Raw genomic sequence first — 12,433 nt, 5'->3', positions numbered from 1 at the left:
ATATGTATATAAAATATTCAAACATATAGATGCATAAATATCAATTAGTACGTTTATCCTCTAGAATAATTAATTTGAATGGGAGCAGTGAAATATTAGACATTAGTTGTAGAAATGTGAACATGGAAATTAAAATTTTTTATACATTTTTCATGTCTTAATGTCCATGAAGTTTTAAAATCTTATGTCTTATTTCATTTCTTCTTTTAGCAGACATTTTTACACATGCGACAGCATTTTTAAAACCAAAGCTGGTTTAGATGTTTAATCAATATTGGTTTGCTTTTAAAGATGTGAGTTACCTTCTTTTGTTAAGTTACCTCAGTGTGAAACATTTTATTATTCAAAAAAAAGAAATTCATGTCATTTGATTTTTAAAATATTTTTAATTGAATATTCAAAGTTTATAAGCTTATATACATTTATGTTCTGTGCCTTAATTTTTTTCAGTTGTTTCAAACACTTCAAAATATTTTCAATTTTTTTCTACAATCTAAGAATTAGTACAAATTTGTTGTTTCACTTTACATTGTAAGATCATTATTGATTATATAAGTGGAAAACGGAGCACACCTTGTACAAGTTCAAGCTTAAGTTTACCAAAAAACAAGAAAAAGGAAAAAAAAAAAATTGAAAAACTCCTTTTTATATTTCTGTAAATTTGTTTCATTTAAACCTCAACTTAATTGTAAATTATATTCAGAGAAATATATCGTTTTTAAGTACCCCAAACTACTTTTCATTAAACTTATTCAGTTTCATTTCATGCTTATAAATGGATTTTTTGGATCTTCTATAAACAAGTTGAAGTATAAAAAGCTTGTATATATTTCATAAACTTTCTACTATCCTATAAACCAGTATGTTTTCTTGGTTAGGATATGCAAAGGAAGAAAATCTATGCCATCATCAATATAATTAATAATTAAAAACAAAATTGAATTGTTATTATCATGAGCAGTGATAAAATAAAATACGCTTAACTCAATTTAAATAGCTGTTCAACACATTTTCACATAATTTTTTTCTTGATAAAAAATAAATTGTTACTTTTGTGATCTGTACACTCTAAATAATTAATACTAATCACAATTTATTACCTCTAAAAACCACCATCTTTTTTAGAGAACATTGTTAAATAAAGAGACCATTACTCCATTTTTTTTTTTTTTTTGTTTAATGGTTTATTTAAGATATATGATAAAAAATTATGTTCACCTCTATTCAAAACAAAGAAATTTTCGGATATATGTGAAGTTTAATGTAAATACTATTTTTTATGTGGTAATTAGAGAAGCATTCTGTCACAGCAAACATGGTACAAAATGTTCTGGTTTCAGACTTCCTTATTCGTAGACGTCTTTGCTTCTCTATTTTCTCTAGCAAATGCCAGTATGATCGAATTGCATTGGGCCAGAAGGTTTACATGGTTAAGTTATTTCTTGAGGTCGTCCAAGTGAACTCCAAACATTGGGAAGATTCAGATAAAACAGCTCCTCAAATATAATTATGAGTAGCTCATTTTTTTATCATTTTAACTGATAATGTGTGTGTTTAAATCACCATATAGCATGCCATAAAACCTTTGTAAAATATTATAACAAAAAACAATTCATCTCTATAAGGGTCAACTCCAGTCAACATTTGTTCATTAAAAAAAACTGATGATTTTTAGAATATATCAAAGGAAAAATGCAAATGTTAAAAAACGACTGATTTTTGACTGAATAAATTTTTAAAATGTTAAAAGAACTAAGCTTAAAAAGATGTTTTCTCAGCAAAAATAGTGACAGATTTAGATTCAGTACACCAAAAAAAAAAAATTCAGTTCTAAGAAGAATTAAATTTTCTTCATGATAACAGTAGTTTATCTAAAGAGAGAATTGTGTATTGAAAAACAAATTTTCACCAAAACTGGTATCGTATCTGTTTTTAGCACTCCAGAAAATGCATATTCGAATTTCCAGACAAATCTAAAAATAAGGCTGAAAACTTCATGAGCCTTAATCCTTCATTTTTTTTATAAGATTCAAAAACCTCCCTATAAGTAAATAACCATTGAACCCATTCGAACCAAATTTGGAGGGCTGGGAAATATTCTTAAAATACATTACTTTCATCAACCAGGCTAAGGTGTTTCTATGAAGTTTCGAACCAAAGTTATCCACAAAAATCATCTATTTTGTGATCAATTTTTCACACTGGCTTAATGATATAATGGTTTGATGTTTAATGTGGATGAAAGAAGCTCTCCTCTTTCTAATGAGTCCAAGAACTTTGAAATTGGATCTAGCAAAGATACAAAGCTTCTTAACGAATCATCATTTATTAACTTAAAAAATTTTGAACCCCCTTGGAACTGAAAAATTTGTTTTTTCTTTTCTTTGATTTTTTAGTGTTCTGAGTCAAAATATACTACAATTTTCGGTGTAGAAAAGCCTATAAATTTGTTTTGTTAGTAATATAAATATTTTTATAATTTATCTTGTTGAAAAGCAGCCATTTTTTTCATTAACATGATTTAGACAACAAATTCTCTGATGGAATCATATCAATATCATTTTCCAAAGTCTTGATATAAAATAAAGCAGTTTTAGGGTATTATACATTTTTATTCTCTGCTCCTAGGGCCTATTGGACCTGAACATTTTTTTTTTATTTATCAAAACCATTTTATAAAAATCGGTGATGACCTTTTATGATAGAAAAACAAATCAAAATTGCAAACTAAATATATTTTTTTTTGGAATGGCCAGCTTCAACATGAAATTTAACTAGCTGTGGAGGAGGTGTGTCAGAAGTATTCCAATTTGTTTTTTCTTAATAATTGCCACAAGGTTTATGGTAAAATAAATTTGAAGAGCTGTAAAGAAACAAAATTTATTTAGCTATGAATTTCTTTGGTAAAAAAAAATTGGAAGAGATTAATTTTTATTTTCCACAAATTATAGATTAAAATTAAATTATTGATCAGATCAACAACCAATTGAACATCCAAGCACTTCTCACAATTTTAGCTTTATTTTAAAAAATGAATAAAGTCATGGTGAAATTAAACTACTTACGACAATTCAATTATAGAAAGTTTTATTTAAAAATTTGGATTTTTGAAGTACTTCCCTTCTAAGGAAAATTATTTTAATATATGAAGACATATTTAAAAAAAAAGAATTTAAATTTGAGGCCTAAACCTTAGTATGGAAGTAGTGTACCACAAACTCTTTCCAAAGAAACCAAACAAAATAAAGATGAAACTTAGTTTTATCTTTTAAGACTTTTAATTTTAATAGAGCAGGTTTTTATTTTGAAAATTTTAATATCAGCTCTTTTTTATCTTATTTACAGTTGAGTTAAGTCTGTTTGGGTGGCAGGAAATGTTTTGCATTCTGTGTTCTTTACAAGGGTTTTTAAAAATAATAAACTAGAAAGGGACAGAAAGTCCAAATTAATGAAAATGCAATATTTAAAAAACCTTTTTTTATTTGAATAGGTTCCTATATAGTCCAATAAATAGTAAAAAGTTTTACATACAAACAGTCTAAAATGGCTCTGATTTACAGAAAAATATCTCAATAACACTTGATCTGGCTGCATTTGATGGATTATTCTAGATTAAGTATAAGTATGGATTCTGTATTTGATGAGATAAAAATTTGTAAAGGTAACATTTACAAATAAAGAGAAAGGTAGGACAAATTAACAGATGAAATGAAAATGGAGTGCAGGTCACAGATTGGAGTGGAAAGATGTGGCCCACAGAGGCTGCTTAAAATTATTATATTAATATCATTAATGATTACTTGTAATTATAAATTATATTATCATTAAATAAAACAAGATATTGGCTAAAAGGAAACAGTCTTTTTTTATTAAATAAAATATCTTATAATATATTTTTAAAAAATCTTATATACAATAAAAGGATCAATTTATTATCACAGTATTATTTTTTATCATTTAGAGAGTAGTTCCTGAATTTCTTGAAGACTCTTTCCTGATGTATCTGGTACAATGAATATTGATAAAATACTCCATATAGATATGAGTGCTGCAATTCTGTAATGTTAAAAACAAAATAATAAAAATACTTGTGTTTTCTGTTATTAAGATAGGTTTTTTTTTTTTTAAACATACCCAAAGAATGAAACACTGTAGCCAAAGGTATCAGAAACAATTGAAAACAAAGCAATGAGGGCGAATCCTGCCAAAGAACTAATAAAGCCACATATTCCTGTGCCAATGCCTTTCACAGATGTGGGGAGTATTTCTGCTACTAGGGGCCAAGCAAGTGGTCCCACTCCTATAAATAAATATTCTTTAATAATCACGCGTTGTTCTTAATTATAATAATAAATTATATTATACATCAATTAATTCAAATTATACATGCCACCATAGTAGCACACCTTTAACATTAATATAATTTTTATCATAGAGGAAAATGAGAGGTTAATTAAGGAGCTCATGGATGTTTGGGGAAGAAACTAGAGGATCACCAAATTGATGGTTGATAGCAAAAAACAAAAAGATTTGGATATACTAGACTTCTCCTAGAGTCCTTAAGACCTGTTAATTACATGGAGTATCTCTTGATTTTTACTATTTTAAATTTAAATTAAAAAGGAAACGAATATATTTAAATTGAGCTTAAATCCATCTATCTCTAAAATATTTAATGTATGATATTAAGTTTGTTATAATAAAATATACATACCGAGGCCACCAAATAAGTTGGATACAAATAATATGACTACAGAAATGAAACTGACATCATATAGATTCACTCCATTGTTTATCAAAACAAAATATAAGCCAAACAATGCCTGAAAGATTAGGATAAATCAATTATGGATTTATGGTAACATTAAGGATTAGTAATTATCAACAAATATTCACTGTTACAATTTCAATACTATTCAAGTACCAGTATTTAAAAAAAAATATTTTTTGTCTCTTGCCAATTTTATTCAGATATAATAATCCTATAAAATTATCCTGAATAATTATCAGGTATAATAATTCAGATGAGTCCAAAAAATGTCATTTTTGTTTGTATACCAACATTACTTTACTTAGGAAAAAACTTCAGTAATTTTCTCAAATCTTGTGTTGATCCCTATCTCTTACCCAACTTGAAAAGGATTTTAAAATGTCTATTACTACATAATGGAAACAAATTAATTCCAATGCTAATTTCGTTCAAAGAAATGTAAGCAAGAATACCTACGAATTACGTTTGTGTTATAGAAAAATATGTGTCACACATCAGTGGTCAGTATGATTAGATATAAAGAAGGTACTCTTATCTTGTCAGCTGAGTGGATATACTAACTATCCTCCTGTCTTTGTCTATGGTACAGTCGTGTAAAACAAAAAGACTGGTCTTTAAGAATAAGCTGGTTGGTGGAAAAGTTAATATTCACAAATCTCCAATAAATTGGGAAAAAAATCATTCTTTTGCCCCTTTATATTAAAATTGGCTTCATAATACAATATCGAAAAGCTCTAGACAAGAACCATCATTATTTCAAATATAACTGTAAATCATTTCCTGTCCTGAATATAAATGAATTGAAATTTAAGATAATGGATTATAAACCTGTAATCTTGTGAACAACAATGATTTTATAAAATATATGACTCACATTGTATTGGAAGGGTGGACAAGTATTGTATTGGTCAACAAAAAGTTTTTAAGTAATTTTTGTGCATTTTAATAAATAAATAACAGTTTGAGCTTTCTAGTCAATATTCTTTTAATCTTCATTAATATATGTGGTTGCAAAGAAGTACTTACCAAACAAATTCCAACACCCAATCCAGAAATCAACATAGCAAGTTTCATTGTCAGACACCTGTTGACAACAACAACTGACACAAGACTAAATAAACTCGATAATGTCATTATCAATGGGACTATAGTTGCTGGGAAATTGAGTTTTGCATGCTCAAATATATCCTGGCAGTAAGTATTTATGGGATTGCCACCGGCGAATTGTTGCATCAAAACTAAAAAAATTCCAATTCCAATCCCCTTCTTTGCTGCCTTTGTGGTCATTGATTCCCAGAAGCCAGCAACATTACCATCTTCTTGAGTAACTGCTTTCTGAAACAAGAAAATGTTCTCTTTATTTGTGAAGCTATCACTGGGGATTAACAGATCATTTTTCTTCAGTTTTTAAAATGAATGAAATTTAAGAAAGGAATATTATCACAACAGAATCAGTTGATTATCATAATGCTAATAGAACAGATCTTGAAATTGGATTTAGATAAAATCCCCAGAATTTGCAGTAAGTGGCTTGAACCTTTTGAAGAAACACTTTCATATACCAACTGTGAGGTTTACGAAATTCCACAATTCCTATTTTTTTCTTTGCATTTGAGGAATCTTGAAGTTTCTATAGATAGATTTTTTTTTAGTAAATTTAAATAAAACAATATTTTCTAATTATATATTGTTTTACTAAACAAATTTATGATAATATCCCTTTACTTTTAAGCAATGCTTCTAAAAGTCAGTTCATATTACACAAGAATTACTGTATAGAACTAAAGCCAATTGCCTATCTGAAAACAGTTTGTTGGGTATTAGATAAAGTGTGTACTCATCATGAAATAGACACTAAAAATATTTTTATCAAAAATGTTAAAGTTTTTATGATCATGATCTAAATTATTGAAATTTTCCATTTTTCATAAAATATTAACGATTTTTACCATAGAAAAACATTTTATTTATTATTTAATACACTAAAAATAAGAACTAGAAAGATACTTCAGCCAGTGTACCGTGTGTTACTGTTTAGAAAACATTTAAATTAAATGTAAAACAAATTCTATTTCATAACAAACAGATTATTATTGGAAGATTCCCATCAAAGCCTTTAGTCTCTTTAACAGGACTTAATAACTAACTAAATAAATGTTTTGCCAATTCAGTTATATTCAGTCTGTCTCCGGTTTACTTTGTCATCCAAGGCTAAATATTAATAAAGCAATCATTGAATCCTAATATTCACTAGGAAAAATGTCTAATTCCAGATTTAAAAAAAAACAACTTGTTTGTTGTGTGCTTATCACACAACTTTCACAAACCATCCAACTTTGAGTTGAAGTTAATTCTTTCATGTGTAGGTAACCAAAGGTACTAACTGACTATCATTATAATTACTATGGAAACACAAAAACATTTATTTATGAGTTTTTGTTATTCTACATTACTTTTTGCGATCAGAATTGTCAGCTATTAATTTTTCTAATTTTTTTGGCTTAATAATGGTGTATTATAATTCTTTATAACTCGTATTTTTTCCATAATATTTTTTTTCAACCTCAAAACATTTCTACTTTTTCCTCCTATAATTGATTATTAAATTTGTTCATAATTTATATTCAACCATTTTTTATTCCTAGTGACTAGCAGAGATGATTAATTATTTAAAGCAAACAAAATTAAATGTACTTTAAAGAAAACTATTTTGAAAATTCAGCATTTAAGCTTTGTCAACATATTTCAATAAGAATAAGCTATTGCTGACATTAAAGAGCTTTTAATTGAACATTTAGATAATGAGTTTACTCAAAATTGTTTAAATCTTTTAGAAGAAATTGGTAAAAGCAAAAGAAAGGTAAAATCTATGATATAAAGTGGCATATCCACTAAATTGAATTCAGCGAAAAAGTTACTATAGCATCCCAGCCACATACCTACCTAAAATACCTAATTTCAATTTCATACATGTTATTGTTTTTGAGCTAGACTGACCACATACATAATAGGGTGGAAAAAAAAAAAAAAAATAGGGAGATTAAAAAAAGGGGAAAAGAAATCAAATCAATTCACATATTTCAGTCTGGCATGGGCTCAAAAGTTTTTGCATTTTGCTCAGATAATTGTTTATATTATTTAACACCACAATTTATATGTAATATCTCTGTTCAATTATCATTTTAAGCAATTAAGAATTAGAAAAAAGATGGCTTGCATTTGTAAAGTTCATCTGCCCCCACTTCAATTGTCAAATTTTACAATATACTCTTAAAATAAGTATGTCCAGGTGTTGAAGATTTTGCCTGAAAAGTTTTGAGGCAGTTATTAAATTCTAATCAGCTAAATTCCCAATACATCATTTTTACAAAATCCAAAAATCCTATTTAAAACATCGAAAATTCTTATTTATAAAGTAAGTATTTTTTCTTTATTTATCTTTTTTTTTGCCTTGAGGCCTTTAATGAAAATTTATAATTACCTCAATTTCATTCAATTCTTCCTCCAAAGCCTCTTCAGTGGCATACTGTCGAAGTCTCTGAAGGTTCTTTTTAGCATCAATTCTCCTTCCCTTCTTCAAGTAGTAATAAGGTGATTCAGGGACAAAGAAGAACACTACAAGAAATATAAGGACTATCCCAAGTCCATATACTGACATGATATAATATCCAACATATGGACCTATGCCAAACACAATGAGTGAGCCAATTGTTATGAAGAAAAAACTCAAAGAACCCATTCGCCCTCGTACATCATTCTGTAAAATGAAATACCAAATTTAATTAGTAACATATTCATTTTATTATTTTATTATTATAATAGAATGAGTAGAGAGAAGGCACCAACTAATGAATCTGAGAGAAAATATAGTTAATAAGTACTGCTTTCCAAACTACTGATTTATTCGTTGTATGAGCTGTTTAATTTCAAAGAGGTGTCAGTCCATTTTCCAAAAAATTATGTTAGCTACCATAGTAATTACATTTTTACATGATCTTTTCATTCTGAAGCAAATTGTTCCTAACATTTTCATTTTGTTACAACAGATTCATAAAAGATTTTGTGAAACAAAAATTCTCTGGCATAGTTCTCATTTTGAGAGTTTCAAACGGGTATGAGCAATATGCAATCAAATTTCATGAGATATTTGTTTAACTATCGAAGCAGAAGTTGAATTATTAATGGCATTTGACTATAATATAAAAAATTTAATTTCAAATTTCACTTTCGATATGCTAATAGATTCGTACGGGTATCCAGTAATTTTCTGCAATTTGCTTATAACAATTTAAATTTCAGAAAATCTGTTTGAGAATATTGAATATACAAAATTATCCAAAGAGAAAATTTATAAAACTTCAAGTATGCATTTCAATCTAAAAATAAAAAAAAGGCAATAAACAAGAATGCACCATTCAAAACTTTTGATTTATTACCACTATGAGGTATATCAAAAAACTTTAATAATTTCAAGTGGGCACCAGGATAATAAAAAAAAAATGGATAGTGAGACCACTCAAAAATCTAAAATACAAAGACTTAATGGATGTATTAAACAATATATCACCTGCACACCACGGTTATTTTAAAACCCTACCACATAAACTAACCTGAGAAGACTAAATAACAATAATTAAAATAATATTAATTTTAATGTAAAAATCATCCAACAAATAACAAAAGCTTAATATTTTTTGGATTTTATAACATAAAAGTGTAAACATTTTTTTTTTTTATTCCAACAGAAACTAAGTTTTCCTATTGACTTGTCTTTCATTGATTTCAAAAGTAGCAAAAGTACATTCTTAACCATCAAAAACATGTTATTTCTTAAATAATGTAAATTATTTAAACCATTAACCATTTTAAAAATATATATATTTTTAAATTTAATTGGAAACAAACCCTTCAATACCTCGATTTTAACATAAATTGACCTCCACCAATTTCAAAATAAACGACTCATATAATATTATAGACTCATTTTAGAGTTTAGAGCCAGTAAATAGTTGGAAAAATTTTATGTGGTAAAAGAATATTTAAAAATATATGTTTAGCATGAGAAAATCCATTAGATTGTAAAGTTGTTTTTAATATTGTAAGAAGTTTGATTACGTCTTTGTCTTTGGTACTTGTACTACTGTGACACTACCATAATAGGGGAAAGGAGGGTATAATACACCGAATATATTATATTTTCTCTTTCAGAGCATGGATTTTAATGAACGCCTAAACTTCAATCAAATTTCAGCTGATTTATTTTTGATAAATAATTAAATTTGAGTCATAATAGAGGTCTTCATATAAAATACTACTTAAAATAAGATTTTAAAAACAACATTTATTTCCAAATATCGATAAAGCAATATTCTGTTAATTTATTTTGGGAATAACATATTTTATTCTATATATTTTATATAAAATACCCTATCTTTTGCTACAGGACTATTATTCAAGCGCCACTAAGTGTTTTGAAAACTTGTAGTGGATGCTTGTGCCCTTATCTAGTGTCTTTTTCAAACTATTTTCATGCTGATAGGATAGGTATCATTTTGAATAATATGATAATATTGTAAAAAAATACCATTAATGTAATTATAAAGATAAATCATACAAAAAATGTTATATTATTCGGCTATTTCTGGGTCATGCTATTTTTAATTTGGGCATCAGTATCACTTCATGAAAAATACTTGAAACAATTTTGAACACACAGCCTACTTAGTACGATTTAAGATCTGCCCATTACCATCTACTAACACAATATATGATAGTCAGCTGTATTAAGGTGATATTGTTTATTTCTCACAACCTTAATTTTGATTGTTGAATATGGGTGACTAAATATTTGAATGGTCACCAAGTTATAACTAAGACCCATTCAGCATAAGACTCCATTCCAGGACCTTAACTCTTCATGAAGGAAACAAACTAAATTTATCATTACCACTCACATTGACAAACAATAGTATAAATCAAACTTAATTCATTCATAGTTAATATGAGAGACTTACTATTGCCAATTCTGAGATGACAACTGGTAGTCCCGAGCAGCATCCTCCAACCCCTATCCCACCAATAATCCTCGCGGTGTATATGACTATGACATTCTGTGATAGTAACAGGAGTACCCAGGAAATCACAAAAGTAGAACTAAGGATGTACACAGTTCCCTTCCGACCAATCAGATCCAAGAAGAAAGACACAACAAAGGGTCCTGGTGCTGCTCCAAGTGAAAAGAGTGATCCTACCAGAGTCTTTTCACCTGTAGTCAAGTTCAGCTGAGGCATGATTGGGGAGGCCCATGCCATCACCGCTCCATTGGATAAATGCAGTAAACTAGCTGAAAAGTAAACAAATATATATTTTATCTTTTATGTGTTTACCTAGTGATTATCAATGTCATTTCCTTATTTAATATGAAATGTACTTTCCATGGTTGCATTCAAAGCCTTAGTCCATGTAATAAAACCTGAGTATATTCACTTCTAATCCCTTATAGGCTGTAATAAATAATCAATACCAGGAATAGGCTCCATTTCTCAGTAATACACTTTGCCTTCTTGGGAATGTTATCCTCAAATAATTTGAAAAACCAAAATGTTTGGCAATCTAAAATTATTTAACTAACTTCAAACAGTCAAAATTGTGGTGAAATATATCTCAAAGAGACTATTATACTCAAAATGACTTATGAACTTTATTTAGAAATCAATTTTCCAAAACCTTTCAGAGGGAGGAGAACAAAGTTCAGATAATACCCCCAGCTCCTCCTGGGTTTGAGGTTGGATCCCTGTAAATTAACAAATCTGGCAAAATTGTCCTGGAATTTCCCATTAAATTATATAATAAATTTACTGTTCACTAACTGAAAGCTGGCTGACTAATAAGATTGGCTATTATTGCTGTTTGGGTTTAATGCCTGCGTGTATTCCAAGTAGGGAGAAAAGTGATTATACAAATATAATATTAAATTAACATAAAAAATCTTGAATGAAAGTTGGATATTTAGGTTATGTAGTACCATTTCTATGAATTTTTATCATTTACCACTTATCGTACTGATATTTGTGTTTCCTTTAATTTAACCTATATTTGTTTAGTTTCTTGTTCTAACGACAATTGAGTAAATCGAATGAAATGGCTGACAAAAATTAAAAGAACAAAGCAAGTGGATACCGAAGTTCGTTGCTTTCTTTGTTTACCAAGCATTCCTACAAGTCTTGGATTTGCGGCAAGTGCCAACGTGTAGACCCATCAGCGTGTATAACATAACAGATTTTATGTCAGGAATAAAATATAAATATAATAATGATGCTTACAAATTCAGCTATCTAATGCTCAATTGGATTAGAAGAAATTGATTAAAGCTGAATTTCCATTCTTAGACTTATTTTTTTTTTTTTTTTTTTTTTTTAATCGCAGTAAGACCACTGCAGTCATAACAGGGGAAAATACTTTACCATCGACTTCTACCACTAACAATATTGTTTCCGCTAATAATCAGCCAGTCGCTAATAATCAGCCAGTCGAAACTTCAAACCCGGTTAACTTCTCAGAACCGGAGCCACCACCTATTTATGTTTCAAACATCGAAAATTTTGTTTCATTCGGTAGAGAAATCGCAAATTTAATAGGACAGACAAATTTCAGTTGTTTCTC

The 12,433-nt window shown here is 28.2% G+C and overlaps 2 protein-coding genes across 4 annotated transcripts in view; one reads left to right on the top strand and one right to left on the bottom strand.

The window, feature by feature from the left end:
• LOC106685500 (uncharacterized) overlaps positions 1 to 1,507 on the top strand; it is a 38,535-nt gene extending 37,028 nt beyond the window's left edge. The window contains exon 13 of the mRNA XM_067053417.1: positions 1,293 to 1,507. Coding sequence (XP_066909518.1) covers positions 1,293 to 1,507 — 215 coding nt within the window. The remainder of the gene's footprint in view (positions 1 to 1,292) is intronic.
• Positions 1,508 to 3,462: 1,955 nt separating this feature from the next.
• LOC106685507 (facilitated trehalose transporter Tret1) overlaps positions 3,463 to 12,433 on the bottom strand; it is a 24,895-nt gene continuing 15,924 nt past the window's right edge. For all 3 annotated transcript variants that reach the window (XM_014428216.2, XM_067053415.1, XM_014428217.2), the window contains exons 3-8: positions 10,786 to 11,114; positions 8,253 to 8,528; positions 5,798 to 6,106; positions 4,715 to 4,823; positions 4,135 to 4,300; positions 3,463 to 4,056 (exon numbers count right to left, since the gene is read on the bottom strand). In XM_014428216.2, coding sequence (XP_014283702.1) covers positions 3,954 to 4,056; positions 4,135 to 4,300; positions 4,715 to 4,823; positions 5,798 to 6,106; positions 8,253 to 8,528; positions 10,786 to 11,114 — 1,292 coding nt within the window. In that variant the 3' untranslated portion in view covers positions 3,463 to 3,953. The remainder of the gene's footprint in view (positions 4,057 to 4,134; positions 4,301 to 4,714; positions 4,824 to 5,797; positions 6,107 to 8,252; positions 8,529 to 10,785; positions 11,115 to 12,433) is intronic.

The sequence above is a fragment of the Halyomorpha halys genome, unplaced genomic scaffold, assembly GCF_000696795.3.
Source record: "Halyomorpha halys isolate HHAL.00 unplaced genomic scaffold, Hhal_1.1 Scaffold705.1, whole genome shotgun sequence".
Taxonomy (NCBI): Eukaryota; Metazoa; Arthropoda; class Insecta; order Hemiptera; family Pentatomidae; genus Halyomorpha; species Halyomorpha halys.
The sequence above is the reverse complement of the archived record's forward strand: the minus strand, read 5'-3'. Positions and strand labels throughout refer to the sequence as shown.